General features: G+C 37.3%; 2 protein-coding genes across 6 annotated transcripts; one reads left to right on the plus strand and one right to left on the minus strand.

Annotated features, from left to right (window-relative positions):
* Positions 1-4100: 4100 nt before the first annotated feature.
* On the plus strand, positions 4101-6374 carry LOC126595077 (expansin-A10-like). The gene is made up of 4 exons (XM_050261417.1): positions 4101-4263; positions 4380-4519; positions 4625-4937; positions 5534-6374. Coding segments are annotated over exons 1-4 (762 nt in total). The 5' UTR covers positions 4101-4261; the 3' UTR covers positions 5841-6374.
* Positions 6375-8975: 2601 nt separating this feature from the next.
* Positions 8976-13811, minus strand: LOC126595078 (agamous-like MADS-box protein AGL30). Of its 5 annotated transcripts, none has more exons than XM_050261419.1 (12): positions 13626-13811; positions 12755-13007; positions 12235-12294; positions 12128-12146; positions 11908-11972; positions 11798-11813; positions 11619-11680; positions 11399-11495; positions 10874-10921; positions 10634-10761; positions 10032-10395; positions 8976-9654 (listed from the first exon to the last, which is right to left on the minus strand). In XM_050261419.1, the coding sequence occupies exons 2-12, from the start codon at positions 12937-12939 to the stop codon at positions 9643-9645; spliced, it is 1056 nt and encodes a 351-aa protein (XP_050117376.1). In that variant the 5' UTR covers positions 12940-13007; positions 13626-13811; the 3' UTR covers positions 8976-9642. The 5 variants fall into 5 exon arrangements, with proteins under 5 accessions (XP_050117376.1, XP_050117378.1, XP_050117375.1 ...); XM_050261421.1 differs by having other exon boundaries at positions 12235-12291; positions 13426-13811; XM_050261418.1 differs by having other exon boundaries at positions 13426-13811.
* Between the last annotated feature and the right edge of the window lie 8098 nt (positions 13812-21909).

The raw sequence follows: 21909 nt of genomic DNA on the forward strand, positions 1-21909 counted from the left end.
CTACCACTATGAGGTTATTCACATATGTGATCCAAATTTATCACAAATATACGAACATCTAGGGCAACCAGCAGTTCCAAGAGAAGGAAGATCCAGCAGGCGAGATCGGTTTTTTCGGTTCAAACTGTTGATGCTATACTACCAGAGCTGATCATCGGCTTTACGAAACAAGACGCGGAACGAGTAGACTTCTCCCATGACGACGTCCTGGTAAACCATGTCCAATTGGGCATGGTCGGTAGAGTGATGATGGACAATGACAGCAAAGTCAACATTCTTCAATTTTTCATGATCCAAAAGATGGCCTTCAAGAGCACAATCAGACCTCGGAAGGGGGTCTTGACCGGGTTCAATGGCAAGTTGAACATGAGTATCCTTCATAAACTCATCTCATTTATGATTAAACTTGCCTCAAATTGCCAATTTTCTTTTTATATTAGTGAATAGTACACATGACACTGAAGCCGTACAACAAAAAGAATAGAGTAAAAAAAAATTTAAAAAAAACTTATGAAGTTAATAAACATGGTTACTGCTGCTACCACGAATTACGTACATGACCTAAATTTTCTACGTGTAATTTGGACACTAGTTAGATGATTGAAAGCACTAATGCCGAGAATCACGGTCTTATTAAGATCTCGCCAAATCAAGTTGGAATCGAGTGGTTATCGTTTTCCATGCAATCTTATCTTATTAAATATAAATCAGGATTCAAGATCTGTGTTTAGTTTATGTGATTAACAAGCACCATTAATTAAATATCAGAAGCCAATATAATTTTACTTGTACAAGGTTTCATATTTGATTCATATAGATGACGAGTTCAATATCTAATTACAATTAGATCACGTTGTTAATTACCCACGCCCTCCATTTCAAGTTGATTTTTGTTGTAGTGAAAACACAACAATCTAAAACAATACCTGCGTCCATCTTAAGTGTGCACTTTCTTGTTCAATCAGTTACGATTAAGAAAATCTCTCTGTAATTCTTTTGTCTAATGTTTAGTAAACACCCCTAAATGAACCCTATGTTCGATCAACTTGGTGAAGTTTGTTTTGTAAAAAAAAAAAAAACCACTAACGTACACCTTCTGTCACATCATGGCCCGGGTCCATCACATCTCTGGCCCGTTCCACTACCATAGCACGATATTGTCCGCTTTGGACTAACCATTCCCTCAAGGTTTTGTTTTTGGGAACTCACGAGCAACTTCCCAGTGACTCACCCATCCTGGAAGTGCTATGGCCTCCTTCTCGCTTAACTTCAGAGTTCCTACGGAACCCGAAGCTAATGAGCTCCCAAAAGGCCTCGCGCTAGGTAGGGATGAGAATATACATTTAAGGATCACTCCCCTAGGCGATGTGGGATGTTACAATCGACCCCCCTTATGGGCCCGACGTATTCGTCGGCACACTTCAGGCTAGAGATTGGCTCTGATACCATTTTGTCACATCCCGGCCCGGGTCCAGAACATCATGGGCCCGTTCCACCACCGTAGCATGATATTGTCCGCTTTGGGCTTACCATTTCCTCACAGTTTTGTTTTTGGGAATTCACGAGCAACTTCCCAGTGGATCACCCATCTTGTGAGTGCTTTGGCCTCCTTCTCGCTTAACTTCGGAGTTCATACGTAACCCGAAGCCAGTGAGCTCCCAAAAGGCCTCGTGCTAGGTAGGGATGAGAATATACATTTAAGGATCACTTCCCTGAACGATGTGGGTTGTTTCACCTTCTTCATTAAGTTGTTATTAACGAATATTCATAGTTATTTTTTCTTTTATATAAAAAGGAGACCTCGAGGGACAATCGACCTTTATATATTTTAAGATAAATCACCCATCTTATTTCAAATAAATCTCTAAACTACGATTTAAATAAAAATGCTTTGTTCTACTTATAATATTTGTACGATTCATATTTTGAGAGGCAAAAGATAGTACACTCTTGAAGTGGATGCAAGTAAAGAAAACAAATAAGGGGAAAATTCGAAATAGCTTCAATTTTATAGGCTTACTTTTGAAATATGTCCAATTTTTAGTGATTTTTGACTTTTGAAATATGTCTAATTTTTAGTTACTTTGGACTCATATCAAAAGACTCCATAGTGGGATTTTAATAAGATGGAGGTCTCCCTTTCCATCTAATCCATCAAGTTTAGAATTCGGGTTATTAAAATTTGATTAAAAAGCTACCGTTATTATAACTTTTAAAAGGATTTCTTATTTGTAATCGTTGGATCAAATTTTAACGGTTTAGATCACGAATTTAGTGGATTAAATGAAAAGTGAACCGGATAGAATCCCTTTCCGTCTTGTTCAACTAGAAGACACCTAAGCTGCTAAAAATGTCATCACCCATGTGCTTCTCCGAGTGTACGTGGACCTTTTGCTTTCTTTTTCTGATTTTCTTACTGTTATGATTTGATAGAATCATCTGCAGTAACCCAACATACTTGAAAACGAACGGACGACTACAGTAATTTGAAATTATATATGATATGTAACGTTATCACCGTTATATAGCGTGTCCAGTTATATAACATCTCAATAATCAATTGTTTGTTCATTTTTTCCGCATACATAGTAATGCTTAATAACAATTAACTCGTTTTATGTAAATTATTCTTTCAATATTTACAAAGTATAAACTGACGATGATTTTTTTATTAAGAAAACTAATGAAAATATCTTGAAAACTTTGAGTTTTAACGATAATGATAAAATAAAGGGTAAAGTGAATAATAACATGATTGATTTTTTAGTATAAAAATGTAATTTTTCATTAAAATGAACAGTAGCGAGAACTTTTCTTTAAAGTTCATTTTTTATTTTGTTACAGAAGAGATGCCATTTAACGAAAAAGGATGAAATACTCATGGATTCATGAGTAAAAAATGCTCATTCAATTCGTTTACCAGAAAAGATTTGGGAATTGAATTCCTCCCTTCCTGCCCCAGGTCCTAATAAACGGCTATGTAATTAAAGCTTCTTTAACTGTGTGAGATGTGTGTCTCAATGTGTGCCATTGCAGAGAAAGGGAGAACAAGAGAGACAGAGACACAACACATCTCTCTCACTCTCTCCCCTCCCCCTCCCCCTTCCCCTCCCTCTCTTTTCTGATTGAGACAGCAAGTTCAAGATAAAATCTCCCTGCAAATTTTTATTCATGCACATTTCAGTTCTGCAATAATCTAAATAAAGTTGTTAATTTTCTGTTAGGTAAAAGAGATTCTGTCCGAAGCAAGAAAACCCAGTTCACCAAAAGTCTTTAAGCTCTTTAAAAATGGTTGTTGTGGTGAGTATGGGTTCCTTCAGGAAAAAACCAATACAATAAATATAATATTCATATGTAGGTTAGTCACGTTGGCTTAGAGCAATCCATTCGCCTCTTTTTTTTTGTGTTCGAAGTTCATTTCCATGAATTATACTAGACGTTGGTTAAGCTTGTTAACTAACAACAATCTCTCTTACGCGGCTACGTCTGAGTTCGAATTCTCTTATCTCTTTCATTAAACTAAATTCGCTTAAATATTGTTTTGTAAAAAGAAAAATATAATTGATAATCTAAATAATGAAAAGACAGGAGGAAAAGTAAAAGCTGAGAGAAGCATGGAAAACGAACAAAAGAGGGAAAAGGTTGTTTGCGGCAAATGGCCAATGCTTGCACGTGAGGTATGGATTCTACAGAAGAACACCCCAAAAAACCACCATATCTTACTTGCATTTGGGAAATTTCCCCCACAAAACCACACGGTTTGTCCTCCAAAACTGCCCTTCCATCCCAAAGGGTCTTGGGTTTTAGTACTAATTTGGTACTGAGATACTTTTATAAAAAATAGGTATAAAAAAAAGCTAAGTTAAAAGAAAATGTTTATTAAATACTTAAAAACAGCTTATTTTCTTAATTTTGGGTGAAAAAAATAAAAACGTGAAAGAACAAAAATAAACTTAAAGCATAAATAATTTTTTTTCAATGCACAGCAATATCAAATCAGAACTTAACTATTTCAAAACCAGTTAGCCCTAGAAGATTATGGTCCCCTCCCCAAACATCTTAAGTAACAGATATATTAAAAAATAAAAGTTTATGTCAGTGGCTCAGTGGCTCAGTGGCCATGGTGGCTAAACACTAAATTCCCCTACCTCCCCAAAAGTTCTATATAATCCTGCCTAACCCCTCCCACTTTCCTCACTCATCTGCCTCCTCCCATTTCCTCTCCCCTGGTTTTTTCAAGCCTTATTCGTTTCCAATCCAAATGTAATAATATTGTCCCTCTCTCTCTGCAAATTTTAATTAGAAATGCTTAATGGTTTCCAATAAAAAAGCTGCATTTTTTTCTAAAATGCTTAATGGTTTCACTTCTTTGCATGCAGGAAAATGGCTTCTTCATCTGGGTTTTTCATGGCGGGTCTTCTTGCAATGTTGGTAGCCTCTGCGCATGCTTACGGCGGAGGCGGGTGGGTTAATGCTCGCGCCACTTTCTACGGCGGCGGTGACGCTTCTGGCACAATGGGTATGCACCAAAACAGCATAAGATTCCATTTTTACTTAATGTTACCATTTTTAAGTGCCCTTTCTGACCTCTGACTTCTGAATTTTTGGGATTTTGTTTTTGAAGGTGGAGCTTGTGGTTACGGCAACCTCTACAGCCAGGGGTACGGAACCAATACGGCCGCGCTGAGTACTGCTCTGTTCAACAATGGGCTGGGGTGTGGATCTTGCTACCAGATTAGGTGTGTGAACGACCCCAAATGGTGTCTGCCGGGCACCATTGTGGTCACCGCCACCAATTTCTGCCCGCCGAACAACGCCCTCCCCAACAATGCCGGCGGCTGGTGCAACCCTCCCCAGCACCACTTCGACCTCTCTCAGCCTGTCTTCCAGCACATTGCCCAATACAAAGCCGGAGTTGTGCCTGTGTCCTACAGAAGGTAAAACCCTAGTTAAATTTCAACATTTCAGAGCTAAAGATTCATACTTTATCCCAAAAAATCATTAATTTTATGAGAATTTTTGTGGGTTCTTTCTCAAAATTGCAAATTTTTTGTGGACTCTTATCAAAATTACTAAAATTTAGTAGGAGAGGACAAGGATCCTCTCCTGAGCAATTCCCTGGGGATCCTAGGGATCCTGCAATTTTGTCCGTTCATCGCATATCGTGTGATCAGAAATCATTTAAAATTTAAATTTTAAAATTCAAATATGAATAATACTTAACGAAAACTGACCGATATAAAATGAACGGACAAGATTATGGGATCCCTAAGATCCCTAGGGAATTGCTCAGGAGAGGATCTGGTCCGGATTTTATCATGGTCTTTTAATATTGCATTATATTTATGAAAAAAAAAAATTGGAAGAAGGGCACTAGAAGAATTTCATAATTAAAAAATCCTCGAAATGAAAGAAGGGCATTAAAGGAATTTCATGGCTAAGAATCTGATAGTGCATGACATGCAAATATATGTGAAATTTTCTCTCTCTAATTGAGGTGTTTATCTAATTTTATTTTGTTGGGTTTTTGTAGGGTACCCTGCAGGAGAAGGGGAGGCATCAGATTCACAATCAACGGACACTCCTACTTCAACCTGGTCCTTATCACAAACGTTGGTGGTGCCGGTGATGTGCACTCTGTTTCCGTCAAAGGGTCCAGAACTGGCTGGCAAGCAATGTCCCGAAACTGGGGGCAAAACTGGCAATCCAACAGCTACCTCAATGGCCAAGCTCTCTCTTTCAAGGTCACAACCAGTGACGGCAGGACTGTTGTGTCCTACAATGCTGCCCCTGCTGGGTGGTCCTTTGGGCAGACCTACAGCGGTGCCCAATTCCGCTAGGGCACCCCCCACGCCACCTCCTAATTTACCCTCCATATTTAGCCATTTCCTAGGTCATTAAATATATACTGAAGTATAATTAAGATTAGTGCGACTCTTAAGTATACTACGATATTAGTTAGTATTCTGAGTCACTGAGTCATTCAGTCAAGGTCTTTGGCCTCTGCGGTCAAAAGTGAGTAGGGCTTATTTTATAAGGGCTCTCCCATCAAGTTTTAATTTTTGAATTCTATGTGTCTTAGGTGTAGGGTACCCTACTATCTTTGGGACCCTAACTCCTTGGGTATTGTTTCTTTTTTACTTCTGTGGTATTTGTAAAACCAGAAGTTGGCTGAGGTGGTGGACTTTGACCACCCGCCATTAGTGTTTTGAAATATTACTAGCATTTTGGGCTTGTTGGGCATTATTGTAATTCAGCTGAGGTTGATGGTTAATTCAGTATTGTCCTTGGTTGTTATGTTTGAATGTTGTTGAAGGACTAAATGTAAATTTTCCTTTTTCTACTAAGTAATGGATTTGCCAATTTACTATTTATTGCTTCTTATTTCACCTTTTGCGAATAATCAATCATTTTGTTCATCTAACTTGTGCTTGTTTCAATGAAGAAACCAGAAAAATAATGCATACGTGTGAGTTAAATCAAATTGTATAAAAAAAAAGTAAAATAATATAGACGTAGGTTATACCAGTTGATTAAAGCAGTGTGTTTTGTAGCGTTCAAGTTATAATTCCCCTAATTGTAATTACTTACAAAGTAACCTTTACTCTCAAGACTAAGCAAATTCATAGTTCCCTGAATGAGTAGGTTTGGTAACGAGTTTTCTAGATTGTGTTCGATGCAATAACAAATTATAAACAAGAGAGAAAAAGCATGTAGACATTGTCTAGTTGAAGTAATTGGCAATGGTAACAAGTTAGAAAAATATAATGTTAGGGATGGCAAGGAATGAAGGAAATGGGGATCGAGATTGAATTTCATGTGTGGCTATAGGAATATATTGGCACGGGCCAGCCCTAAACCAAAAGTGCCAACACAAGAGAAAATAGGGCGACCACGTAGCTAACTACTTGGTTAGCCACTCAAAAAGCGTGGGTTACCGTTCGTTGAGAATTTGTAGCTACATGAGGGATCATTTTCCTAGAGATCTTAAGGATCCCGTGATCTTACATGTTCACCATACATCATGCGGTCATAAATCATTTTAAAATTTAAAATTAAATATGAATAATATCTAATAAAAATTAACTGCACGATATACGATGAACGGATAAGATCACAGAATCCTTAGGAAAATGATCCGGTGATGATCCTTTTCCCATGAGGCGGATGATACCCTAAAATGAAGGGCCATTTTCTTTGTGAGAGTGATCTAACCAATCACGCGGTCATGTTGCCCTACTTTCATCTTTTACACCTAGCTATTTTCACAAGGCAATTTAATAAGTCTGTGAGCAGAAATTTTGTGTGATGGGACTGAATAATTGATTGGGTTACAACGTTACATGAATTGGAGTAAAACATCTGTACAGACATTTCATATCTCAAAATTTTCAACGTCTCATCCATTGTCCCTTTGCTTTCCATGTCCCTTTCAACGTAGATTGCCTCAAAGATTCATACCAGTTAACAACAAAAGATTTACCAGAGGGAGAATCTATGCAGGAAACTTCACATACCCAACTTTTTTTTTTTGTGGTTTCATTTAAATGTTTTGCTGTGTGTATATAGACAGACAGCAACACGGAATAATAGCGGTTTACGTGTATACGTAACTATTTTAGTTTTGTGTGTTCAATGATCATTCATTTTTATATAATAAATGAATAAAAGATTAGTGTTATAAATAGGTAAAAGTTAGAAAAATAACATTTGCTAAGAACGAGAGTGAAGCAGATGTAATATATCACACTATTTTGTGTATTAACTATAACAGAAAGATTGCAAGAAAAAGAGAAATAGGAGAATGTAGAAAATATTATAACTTATCTTTCTTTTCTTATTCCTTTTGTATATTCTGTTTTGAACACTCGTAGTGCTCTATTTATAGAGTAACTACCATGAAAACTTACAAAAACTTCACTATTTAGCATATGAATCTTTACTATATACATGTGGGCATTCTAGATTTTAAATCGTGTAAACTTTTATACTTTCTAGGCCTTTACGATCCATTCGGTTATCATAAATTACTTAAACTGAATAACTCACTATATATTTGGTTTAAGTACTATTTAAATTTCAAAGAATGGGGCTTTGCAAACACAACAAGCACTTGCCTTGTCTCACGAGTAAGTGCAGCCTGCCAGGTTCCGACCTCAACGGCAAAACGATTGATATAGAATTAGAACCTTGGTAACTTTTCTAGCAATTTGTAGCTAGAGTCTAGAAATTCATCTGACATCATTGAATTTTAGCAAAATCATTTGCCTTAAGTGTTCTTCTACACTCCATGATCTTCACAAGCTCTTCAAGACACCAAGTTGATGTGCTGCGTAGCTCCTCGAGAAGACGATGACAGAGATCCTAGACCCTTGGATTGCCTGCGCCAGTACGGCTGTTATATTTTGCCCTTGTCTAATTTCCTCGTCGCCATTAAAGACGTTGATTCCGGCATCTTTTAACACCTGTGGAGGTGGTTTCACCCTTGAAGCTCAAGAACATGTCGTACGTACAATGTTTTGAGGAGGAGGAAGAGAAGAAGGATTCATATGCTGTCCTGGTAGTGGTTCTTAATTCCCTGATCACAACAAAAACGTTCCAGTTGTCCGTCTGCTTAGGAGGAAGGCATGTTTAACCCAAATGGTTGACTTTGAGAATCATATATGAACATCATGCAATGTAGTTGTTGGGCAAATATTATTTGAATACAGATCCTCGACTACTTCCATTTTAAACAATTTTTTGAACTTTTCATTTTTGTTTAATTTTTAGTCAACATTTTTCATGCTTTAGAAGTGCAAACCAAAACCATATCGTCTGTAAAATTGGAACGAAGTAGAGAAGATTAGCATGGCCTTGCAAAAGGACGATACGAGACCGTGTAAACCTGGTATAGTTGCTTTGTGGTTCCAGCTGATGTTTTGCGGTGTGTAGACAGCAACAAGAAATAGCAGACATTAATTTACACAAAAAAATGGAATTTTAAAAATTTTCCAATATGTTATGGTTTTTGTATATTTTTATATGTACTTTTATTTACAGCTCAGATTACTGAGAGGGGAAGCAAGGGGGACTTGGATTGTCTGCCCTCCCATTTCGGTGCCCTTCTCGTACCCTCCTGTTTGTGTGGTCACGGTAAAACCACGTCAACATTTTATAAAAAAATAATATAAAATGTTGACGTGACTTAACCGTGACCACACAAAATAGGAGGGCACAGGAAGGGCACCAAAATGGGAGGGCAGACAATCCAGGTCCAAGCAAGGGAAGGCAATGTCCTAAACTGCCAATAGAAACCTTGACAGCCAAAGACATGAAGGGGGCGGAGGGAGCAAAAAAAACTCAGCAGAACACCTATACTTCTATATATATAAAACACAGAAGATCTCTCATTATATTTTTGGTGCTTCATTCTTTGCGCATCAGCACCGTCGTTTCTTCTCGCAGGGGGACTAATCACTAATGATAGGACCGTTTTGTGTTGAACCCGCACTGTACACTCGGTGGTTGCCTTCTATATTACCACGACAAAAAAAATATGACTGCGAAAACCTTGATGGATGAGTATGTTTTTCAAGCATTCAGTTGGATTTCTCCAGCAACTCCCCATCGGTGGATGAACGACAAAAGCACCCATGGACTTCAGTTTGTCTGCTGCATCAAGCAATAGAGATGCTTTTAAGATTTCAATACAGTACAGAGAAGTAAACCTTCCAATTAGTAGGACAAAACATTGCAACAACGGGGCAATGTCAACATAATACAGAGATGCTTTCTAAGGTGGAATATGCAGGTTTAACGCAATGGGGAGGAAAACAATTGACTTTGCAGTTTATCTCTGAAGAAAAATAAATTGGATTACATTGTAGCTGAAAGAAAAATCACATTAACAGTATAATAATATACATGGAGAAAACAATGTTATAATAACCAATGTCTAGTTTTTACGTAATTCGCTACTCCAGCAAAGGAAAACATGCTAGTAACAAGCATGAAAAATTTATTGAGAAAATCGGGGAAGAGAAACTGGCCTGGGAATATAAATGCTCGTCAAACATGGTAACTGCACAAGGACCAGATGTAGAAGCCCAATTATGCTGAGTGGGGTAAAACTCAGGTCTAGGAGCTTCAAAGCTTCCATTAACTTGATACTCAACAGGGTTTTCTTGAGGACTCATTTCTGCCGGTGGTTGGAATTTCGTATCAGTCAGCATATTGAGATTGTACGGAAGATAGGGAATGTGCCCACCCAGCTGTAGATTCAGCGGTGCGGTTCTGCTTAAGTCATTTAGAATACCATTTTCTTGTCCAGAAGTAGAAATCTCTGGACTTTTTCCTGTGCCAAGGTAACCAGAATAACTACCAAAGGAGGAACTTGCTGAGCATTCCATATCCCTATAACAGGAAATAATTTCACTGAGTAACACTTTTGAGATAAAGGCAATCCACCATTAGATGAAATTCGTAGATTTTTAATCAACAAAAAATTAGTTGGGGGAGCCTTTTAACGTTCTATGTTATAAAGACCGTCATCTTATCGCATAACATGTTGCGTTTCTTTTCAATTATATTTCCGTCTTACACAACAAAAATTCTTAGGAGAGCTAGTATGTACTTCCCAACAATCACTCACCTATGGGGAAGCAAGGTCGCGTCCTCAGGTAAAACTATATGTCGGCTTTCATTAGTCGGAATCCATGACAAAGGCTGGAGCTGCTGCTCAGCATTCATGCTGAAGGGTATATGCAACCCATTTTGGAACTGCAAGATGAGAATGTTTGCCAATATCGTACCGGTAAGTAAATAACACCTCAAAAAAGTTAAATAACACCTTAAAAAAGTTTCTCATGTCAGAAAAGTAGCAATGCTTTACCTGACTAGTGCATTTTATTGACATAAGCTGCTGCTTTTGTAAATTTTCCTGCCAGCGGAAAATTGGATAGCATTAGTATCAAGAGGTGTAGAACTAATCATTGTAGCACAAGGTCACTTGAAAACTACAGAGAAAGGATTCGAGGAAAATTATAAATTCTTTATTGTACAATTGTAATAACTCTATTTTGTTTGTAACTGTCAACAGTTTCTTGCTGAAACTCCAATGATGTCATACTCACTACTATTCACATACATTTCCAAATTAATAAGTAATCAAATTCTAAATTTCTACAGTCCAAGGCAGTACATCGTTTCAGCAACTTTCAATTATCAGTGGTAAAATTTCAATGGCATATAATATTGGAGAGCTAGCCAATTACAATAATTAGAAAATCTTAAAATTTGGAACCAGACAATGAGAACACTTACCAGTGCTGACCCTATCAAGCGCAAGAATTCTAACATCGGGCGGGTATACACTAAATGTCTTCATATAAAACCTACAACTGGATGAAGAGGATACCTTATGTGTTCGAATCTGGTTAAGCGATTCTCTAAGTGAATCTTCCATATGCCCCAACTGTTCTACACTGTTGATCTTATCAAGGCTAGTCCAACAGCTGCAGAATCCAAGATTGGTATAGCATTAGTTTAGGGGGTCATAAACCATAGTAAAATTTCATTGCAACTTAAATTAGTGAAACGTAAAATATGGCTCACAAACCAAATTTTCAGGTATTCACCTTAGTCTCTTTTTTATTTCGGAAAGCTGGGTTTGCAATAAACTAGACTGGTTACTCAGATCCTGTCAGAAAAAAAGAGAGAGAAAGAGAAATATAAACAGCACGTAACAATGAAAAGTTAAGCCAAAGAGACTCGAATGGTGAAATATCACATTGGAAATATAGGTTTGCATTCTTACCTCAATCGTTTGAGAACTGAAACAAAAAGAAAAGAAAAACATATTAATTGTAATTCTTGTAATTCCATGATTTCTGACAACATTTTAACCGAGTGTGTTAGCTTGTGTACCTTGTACCCAAAAATTCTTGTATATTAACGTCATGATCCAACTTCTTGAATGTTTTCTTCAGTGCCTACACTTTCAACAATAAAAACAGAAAATTAAGTAAGAGACAGCAGTGGTAGTATCTAGATTATACCCGAACAGAAAAGAAAAAAAAAAAGAAAAAGAAAGAAAGAACAATAACATCATCAATAAATAAATAAAAGGTTATCAAAAGGGACTTACTTCGAGGCTTTCCAATTTCCTGTTAGAATCCAAACAATTTAAATTTAGCTAGGATACTTTAAAACTTAATTCAGATACATGATTGTTTCTTTGAGCGAAGAAATTACCTTTTAGCTCTTTCCTGTGGAGTGAGTTGAGCAAACTTTGCTATAACATCTTCAATGCTACTAAAGTCAACAAGAAAAAAGAAAAGGGCAAGTTACTGATCATTTCATCTACACATGATTTCATAAATGCAAGGGCATGATCGTTATTTACAGCCCTCGTTACCAATAATGTTATACAAACTAATCTCCATTTAACAATAGAACAATCAGACTTGTTCAGAAATAACAGAAACAATTAAAACACTAAGGTAGCTCATGTGATCTAAAGAATTTTACATTCCTTACTGCTGAAACTCCTAAAGTGAATATAATTTGGTAATTAAACTAAATAACTGAATGAATTAAGGTGCCTCACACATTAAACATATCCCCCCGAATCAACTGCTTCGATTAACTAAAAGGCTTAATCTCGATAAGCCTGAATAGTTTTCAAACGCAAACATAAAAACCTCATGCGAGTCTTCATATAAATTCTTTAATTCGTTACCATTAGAATGAATGTACAATTGTAGATACATACCTGCGTTTGCCACAGCACAAAGAAGGCTTTCCGGTAGGCGAAAACATGAGAAGGATAATGTCAATGTCGCATAGTATAGATAATTCATTAGCCTTTTTCATAATGCCATTCTTCCTTTTAGCATAAGTTGCTTGACGCCCATTTGTGTTCTCCAACCTCTTAATCTTTAGCTTTACCCTTCCCATCCTGCACTTTCAACCGCGAATCTTACGCTCGAATCCCTCTTCTTTGACTGTCCAAAATATCGAAAAGCCTGCCCAAAACCAAAATCATTCATTTCTTCATCACAATCTATCCAACCACACACAGTTCAATTTCCCGACTCACACAATTCAGCAACCAATTTAAACAACGTTGCCAGATACAAGAACATGCTACCGAAAGTTCACAAATTTATCAACATTACAAAATAAAGACAGATGCTTTTCCTATTTTTCCATACCCTAATGACCAAATTAAATCTTACATAAACAGGGGTGATTAAAATTGCATTAAGCCCAGATAAGAAAACCAAGATTCAACAAAAACCCATTTGCCAAATGAAGCTAAAAAACCAAAATCGAATACCTTTTCTGAGAACGGGAGACTTGTGGGATATTTGAGAAAAATAAGGAATAAATAGTAAAAGGCAAAAAGCATATCTGAAAAACCACAAAAAAATAGAAACTTACCCAGAAGAGGAAATGAAACAGGGGAGTTTTTAGCAAAACATTATCCAAACGTCGGAAAATGTTGGGACACGGAAGAGAGAGAGAGAGAGAGAGAGAGAGAGAGAGAGAGATTGGCTGTCGAGGAAAGCCAATAGGGAGGAGATTCAAAAGGCAGAGAGAGAGACGGAGGGAGAGAAAGAGAAGGGTGTGTGTGAGCTTACATATAGCTTTGCATAACACGACCGGGTGACCGAAAAATTCGGTAAACAAAATTAGCGGGAGAATCGGAAACGTCGGAAATTCCCAAACTAACCAACCAAAAACAATTTTGTGCGTCGTTCGCCCTCCTTCCTCCTCCGACTCTGTCCTCTGATCCGGACACAGATTCTTGTTTCTCTAACATGTTTTGCTGGGTCGTGGAGAGTCGGTGGGCTTTGGAACTTAAATTTTGTGAAATTACGTTTCTATCCTCCACTTCCCATGCATTTTGATGGAAAAGATAATGTCGCTATGGTCATTTTAGGAAACGAGTAATTAATGGTGGGAAAATGTGGTGTTATTTTTGCTAACTAATTAATTCATGGGCCCCTGGACTAGAAAAATAGGCCTGATGGATTGGGTTGGTTACACACTTGCACTCTATTACATGTGGTCCATTGAAACCAGCAAGTGAGAAGAGGAAACTGCTACTAAACATCTAGGATTTCAAATCACAAAAGGATTGTCCCTCTTAATGACAATTTGTATGGATTAATTCTGTTTAGACACACAAACCAACTTCCGTTGTTGACACTCTCTAATACTGGTTTGTCTTTACATCCGATGGTAGCTCTCACTTTTATCAGGGAGTATCAACAATGGTTAGTTTTGTGTGTCTAAATAATATTACGAGAGAGGAGTAGACTTATGATTAAAAAATAAAAAGTACTTTATACACTGATCAAGGCAAAAACACATTGATAATCAAATCCCAAACCCACATTAATTCATTTACTTACCCATAAAAGTACTGAGTGTATAATAACAAGGTTTAAACATTGCAGTAATTGCCAACGTTTGATTGCACTGATGCTGCTAGAGTCATCACTGAGGTCAAAAAGAAAAGCAGCACGAACAGCTGAGCAGCTACCGGCAATGGACCAGCGGATTTTCGTGTGCATCATCATATTTTTCAATCAGTTAAAGTTTGATATGCGTGCAAAAATGGGCCATGGCTTTTGGAAAGGGCCTAATTGGATAAATGGTCCCCGTGGTCATAAGGTATTCGGATGATAGCCCCTGTGATAAAAAAATTCGGATTTAAACCCCTGTGGTCTAAGTCTGTTAGGATTTAAACCCATGTGGTCTAAATCTGTTAGGATTTAAACCTTTCTGTTAAATAATGCTGATGTGGCTGCCACGTGGCTGCCAAATGGCTGCCACGTGGCAAAATAATAATTTTTAATTTTTTTTTAAAAAAAACCTGAATTAAAAAAAAAAAAAAAAAAAAAAAAAAAAACAAACAAACAAACCGGATCTGCAAGAAGAAGAAGGAAGAGGGAGAGGGAGGAGGGCGCGAGGAGACGGCTCCGGCGAGGGGGGAGCTAGTCTCCGGCGGGAAGAAGAAGAAGAAGAAGAAGAAGAACAAGAAGAAGAAGAAGAAGAAGAAGAAGAAGAAGTCGCGCAGGGAGACCGGCGGGAAGAAGAAGAAGAAGGAAGAAGGAGAGGGAGGAGGGTCGCGCGGGGAGAGGGCTCCGTCGGGGGGGGGGGGAGCTGGTCTCCGGCGGGAAGAAGAAGAAGAAGAAGGAGAAGAAGTCCGGCGGGGTGGGGGAACGGGCGGAGGGCGGAGGGCGGAGGGCGGGGGGGATTTTCTGGGTTTCTGCGTTTTTTTTTTTTTTTTTTTTTTTTTTTTTTAATTCAGGTATTTTAAAAATTATTATTTTTGCCACGTGGCATATATGTGGCAACCACGTCAGCATTATTTAACCGAAGGGCATAAATCCTAACAGACTTAGACCACAGGGGTTTAAATCCGAATTTTTTTACCACAGGGGCTATCATCCGAATACCTGTTGACCACGGGGATCATTTATCCGATTAGGCCTTTGGAAAGTGTTAATAATTTAAGGCAGGTACTAGTTTGTCCATAAAAAGCAAGGAGCTCAAGAACCTCTTTGGGTTGCGTTACGTCAGATCAGATGAATCAGTTAGCTAATAACCACCTCTCTCTTTCTCTCTCTCTGTGATCGATCGATTTTCTGGATCACTGACAGTATATTGACAATATTATCTGACAGCAAAATTGTGAGACTTTATTCTCTGAAATGACCAATCGAGATTGCTGGTTTTAAGAAACTTTGAGCAATAATAACAAGGGTGTAGGGTTTGTGAATTTTGATGCTCTCTATCTCCACCCTTCGGGCCTCGGTAACAAGTAATAACCGACCGACAAAGACTAGATGAGAGGGTCGGTCATATAGCATTAACAAGAGATGAATATCTAGACTTCCAGCCAGATGTGCTGTATCAATATTTTCAAGTCAATTACACCTTGTTATGGTGCATTTTAACTATTTTATATAGTGATTTTGTGGCAATGGATCGTTATATTAAGCTTCATCTTCTATTGTTTAAAAAAATTCTTCATGCAACAAATTTTATGCTTATTTTTCTTTATTTTGCTCATCACTTTACTATTATTTAGGTGACCAGAGATAAAACATATGGGATATTTTTAGGGTTTGTATAGGATTGGACTGGACATGCCCAACAAACAAAAGCATAATCTGCCGTTTAGAAAGTAGTTGAATGCTTTATTAAGGGTAAAAATGTAATAGAGTTAGTAATATAGTTAGGTAGTTAGTATTTGGTTAAAGTGGTTAGGATTTCTATATAAACAGTATGTGTAATCTTCATTTTGTGATGTGAATACAAATCATATTTCTCTCTAAACTCTCTCTCTCTCTCAAACTCTGTGTTCATCCTTCTTTTCATCCATTGTTCTTGATTTTCCTTTCAATTCCCAAACACTACAATGTAGTTAACATGGTATCAGAGCCACCAGGCTCACGCCATTGATTCTGGTGGTTCCATTTTTCATTATTTTTCATCTGTTTCTACTTAGTTTCTTTCCAATTTTTCATTAGTTTCTGTTTCAAAGGAATAATGCGGAGATTTCACCACCGAGAGAGATTTCACCCCAACTCTTTGAGAGCTTCTCCTATTCAATGTTTTTTTCGTGGGATTCTTGGGATCAATGACGGAGGAAGACTTGAAGGTGTTGTCAAGGTGGAGCCCGAACAACCGATTCCTCACCGCCTCCAAGAACTGAAGATCTCTGCCGCCTTCCATCTTCTGGCTGTTGCTAACTCGCAGGATTTCAAACACCTCTGAATTTGTGGAGCATCTTGGTAAGACCGACCTTTATCGAATATGGGTTCTGCTTGTTTTTTTTTTTTTTGCGTCGGTGATTGCGCTGCAATTGTAGATTGTGCTTGCGCCGCCATCGAGGTGTTTGTGAAAATGCCTGAATGAAATTTCCGTCAAGTTCTTCGGTGCTTCCGCTAATCGACGAGAAGGTGTGAATCAACGAGATCACTGGGTGAATCAACGAGATCAATCGCTCCCTGCTCCAAACCGCGGCCTCTGGGCTTCTTCGTCTTCGCCACCTTTGGAGTCTGACCCCTAACGTTCCCGGCACGTGCGAGCGATCCGTGAACCTTACCCATGGCTGATCGGTGATGCCGCTGCTGCAACTCTGTGTGTTATCGCGTTTCTTCCACTGGGTCTTGGGGAAGAAACGGTTCAACTTTCAGAGTTTTAGTTTGAGCAGAAAGGTCTCACTCTCTGCTCTTTCTGCAGTTTATGGTATGGTTCTTTGCTTTTTCCTTTGATAATGTTCACTGAATTTGCATTAGATTTGGGTATGGTTCTTGAAGTTCTTGGAGTCTAGTTGCTGTTCTTGGATGGGTGCTCTTGCTGTAATCTTTTCTGGTGGCACTGTTGGAATCAGGTCGTTACATTTCTTTGGTTTTTCAATTCTGCACAGAAGGTGTTTGTGTTTTTGGGTCAATGAAATTTTATGCAGTGTTGGTGTGAATTTTATATGATCTGTTTCGGGGTTTGCGTATATGATTAAGGCTGATTGCAGTGGTTGGGAATTGAAGAAATTTATGAAGTTGCTTGTTCAGGGAGTTGTAAATTGTTGACATTTATGAGTTTTATGAAGTTGATAATTGAAGAAGGTCGAAGTCAGAAAGTTGGTGAATTTGTTACGTATATTGAGTAGCATTTGTTAAGGTGCTCTGGTATGATTAAATCCATTAAGAATGTTGCTTCAGTATCCTTGTCAATGGATAATGCCAGGCAACCTGGGGATAATTCTTGTCCAAGTGCAGGAGTTTGTGCAGTATATTTCTTTTCACAGCCTATAATGTCGAGTCTAACCAACTCAATTGTTAGCATGAATCTACAGTAAGTCCGGTTATAGATGAAGTTTGAAGAAGTTGTTCACGGTAAATCCCACGAAGGGTAATCCCGTGTTTTGAGTAGGTAAATCCCACGAAGGGTAATCCTACATAGATGTTGATTTTCAGTTGTTGAAATTGTGAAGGCCATTGCCATTGTTCAAAGAAGTTGTTTTTGGTAAAATCCACAAAGGGCGATCCCGTGGTGCTATAGTTAAGGCCGATGCCACACTATAGTTTGTTATTTGTCTGTTTTTTTTTTAAAGGCTGAAGCCAATGTTAAATGAAGTTGTTGACGGTAAATCCCACGAAGGGTAATCCCGTAAGAAATTGTTATAACCGGCCTGAGGGTGTGTTACAATTTTATAAGAGGCTGTTCTTTGATTGAAGCTCCTGCACAAGGCAGAGGAATATTAGACTTTTGGATGTGCTTCCCACTGGGCTTGCAGATTGAGTTTGGGGCAGTGAGTCAGTGCATATATTTGGGGCAGATTGATGTTCACTGCTGCTCTGCAGTTATAACAACCTCATTATTCAGAAAGGTTCGAGATAATTTCCATATTTGCAGAATCAAGTTGCAGTTGGTTCAAGTTGTTCTGTTTTTCTGGGTTTCATAAACAGTGACTGCAGTTGTTCTTCCAATCTCAAACTGGGTTACCCCAGTTGAGATTGAGGGGGAGTATTAAGGGTAAAAATGTAATAGAGTTAGTAATATAGTTAGGTAGTTAGTATTTGGTTAAAGTGGTTAGGATTTCTATATAAACAGTATGTGTAATCTTCATTTTGTGATGTGAATACAAATCATATTTCTCTCTAAACTCTCTCTCTCTCAAACTCTGTGTTCATCCTTCTTTTCATCCATTGTTCTTGATTTTCCTTTCAATTCCCAAACACTACAATGTAGTTAACATGCTTTTCACAGCAATCACTAAAAGTAAGGTATTATTAGGCATCCCCTGGTGATCATATAAATAACAGCAACAAATGACTTTGTTTCCAAAAGGACTTGCACCAATATTTATCTGTGCATGCATTTGATTTCGTATATATAGACAATTATAATGAAGCACTATTTTGTGTTAACTATTTACTTCAGAGTGCAGACAGACGCTTCTTCAACCGAGTGAAGCAATTTCGTGGTGAAGTTGGTCCACTGAAGATTATCACAGTTGGGGTTCTTCAGGACAGTCCAGGAGTCATGACTCTGCATTTGAAAAACAAATACCTTGGTCCCTACCACTACACTCCCCTACTTACTACCATTTATCAAACTTTGTAAAAGTTTCACATCAATCAAGCACGTTAAACATTGATTAGGCTTTTGGATAAACATCCCTTTCTCCTGCAGGTTATGCCAGAAAGATCAAATGAACATGGGAATAAACCACCACCTTTTTCATCACAAGTAAAAGAGTTCATGTTTGATACGTTTGCTTGATTAGGGCGATTTTTACAACGAGGCAAGACTGTGTGAGACATTTCTTTGCCGTTGACATGATTTGGCACTCCCCTCAAATTATCTTCTAAGACTATCTCCAAACCTTGGAATAAAATTTAAAATATAAGCTTTAAACCCCCCCCCCTCCCAAACTATCTCCAATCATGGGTTAAAATAAATCTTAGGATTTAGGATAAAATATATCTCTGGCTAGATTCCCCCATATTTCTAATATTTTTTTGTTTTTCACTTATAATTTAACGGTTATAATCAAATGAGATCAAATCTAATAGTAAAAAAAGAAAGATTTGATGGCCCAAAATTAAATCTAAAGTTTAAAATAATTTAAGAAACTTATTTAAATCAAATTTGACTTAAAACTTCATAAATATCTATGTATTTGTATGATTTTTAATTACTTATCGAAATTTAAATATTTTTAGACTAAAATATTCATAAAAATCAATTAAGATAATCTACATAAATTTTATTTAAAAGTAATTAATGAAAACAAAAAGTTAGACTAAAATCATTATTTAATTATCATAGGCTAAAATTTTAAGCCACAAGAGTTGAAGGAGAAAAACAGTTTTTAGCTTGTAACTTAAAATTTTATGGCTTAAATTTTAAAGTTTTATCCTCAAGGTTGGAGATGGTCTAAATAAGAAGTGATGCAACATGAGATTAGGTTTCCTTCGCTACAAGGATCAACCCTCTCACATCAGAAAAATCTATGTGATATAAGGTGGTAATAAAATATTGTGAGTCTCATACTTACGTGAAATATACCTTACAACTTAAATATTCGGATGCCCTTGTTGAAGTTATTATCCAAGTATATGTTAAAGTTTTAGGGGGACAGGCGTCGGTCCACCATTATACTAATAGCATTGAAGTTGTCCCCACTTAATCATCTGTGCAATCAATAAGCGTGGAGTTTTTATACAAAAAATCTTGATGTAATTAAAAGTGGAACCTTTTGACATAAATTGTGATTTGTTTTGTGAAATAACTTATGTGGGACTTTTTGCGGTCTTCAACACACCCCCTCATGTTGAACCACTTTAGAGTGGGTCAAACGTGTAGCTACATCAGTCAGGTTTGTAAGTGAACCCGATAGTTCGGGCCCATATTTGAAATCCGCCCTGATACTAAGTTAAAGTTTAAGAGAGACAAGCCGCAGTCCACTATGCCTCGATGCAATTAGCAGTGGAACCATTTGATATAAGTTGTGATTTGTTTTGTAAGATGGCCAATGTGTGATTTTTTGCTTTATTCAACAGTATATAAATATTTCTTTCTATCTCTCATCTCATACATGTATGTATATAAAAAAAATAGTGTTATCCACACACCAATTTCTAATTTTCACTCTTCTCAACTATAAAATATTAACAAGAATATATAGAAAAATGAGTGTATGAATATCGATAACCATAAGAAACCAAAATAAAGTGAATGAATCAAGCACAATTTTCCTTGGATGACTACACACGCATACACACATGCATGGTTGTCTAGCAACGACAGGCTTTTACGGGTGCGGGTGTCCAAAAGGACCATGAACCGTTGGCTTTGTTTTGTTTCTTTGCAAACAACATACAACAGGGGGCTCCAACGCACGTGGATTTCTGTTATAAACAAAGTTTTAAAAGATGTTTCGTGCTAGTTGAGTAACTGGTTGTGGTTTAGCGTCTAGACGGCTAGGTGGACTAGGTGAATTTAAGTAAATTTCACTACAACAATTTGGATCTTTTACAACTTGGCAAATACGACATACAGTACTGGTATGTCGTAAATAATATCATTCACGACATTCATAAAGTTCATATCGTAATACTTGTGCATAATCTCACATTCACGGTAGTACTTTTGTGCAAGTCGTTAAACACAAATATTTACAGCTTAAGTGTTGTGTGTCGTATTTGACAATTTATACGACACACTTTCCTCTTTTAAGGCTTCACGTTATGTCGTAATATGAATTTTTCATATATTTGTGTCCCTACCTTTTATGACACGTCGTAAATAATGACTAACTTTGGAAATTTATTATGTTATAAACAAGCCAAATTTTTCTAGTCAATCAATAGACAATTTGGCGCTGAAATTTTTTTTAGTTCCCAACTTCCCACCCAAATTTTCCCAACCCACATTTTATTATTTTTTTTGCTCAAAAATGAGCTTTTTGGCTTTTTGGCTTGGTTCTCTTTTCTTTCTCCAAAGTTCCCAGCTTCTACGACTCGTCAAGCTCTCCGGCCGGCCATGGTGATTTCCTAATCCAACACATCTCTTTTTTTTCACTTGCTTATTCTTTTTAGAAAATGCAGTTTTAATATTTTTCTTGAAACTTTTGTATTTTTAACCATTTGGTTTTACCCTTTTCAATGATATAAATGTTGAGTTTGTAATTATGAAAAATGATGTAGATTTTAATCTTTTGTCTGGTGCTATGTATGCATTTGTGAGTATTTGAAGGAATATGGCTTGAATGAAGGTGAAATGGTGAAATTTCTCTCTTTGTTGCCTTTTATTGAGTTTTAGTAGGGGCAAGAAGGTTAGAGTTATATGGGAGTGTTTGGCTCTTGCTGTAATTTGTGTGGTCTGGATGAAAAGAAATAA

This window comes from Malus sylvestris, chromosome 13 (genome assembly GCF_916048215.2).
Source record: "Malus sylvestris chromosome 13, drMalSylv7.2, whole genome shotgun sequence".
Classification (NCBI taxonomy): Eukaryota; Viridiplantae; Streptophyta; class Magnoliopsida; order Rosales; family Rosaceae; genus Malus; species Malus sylvestris.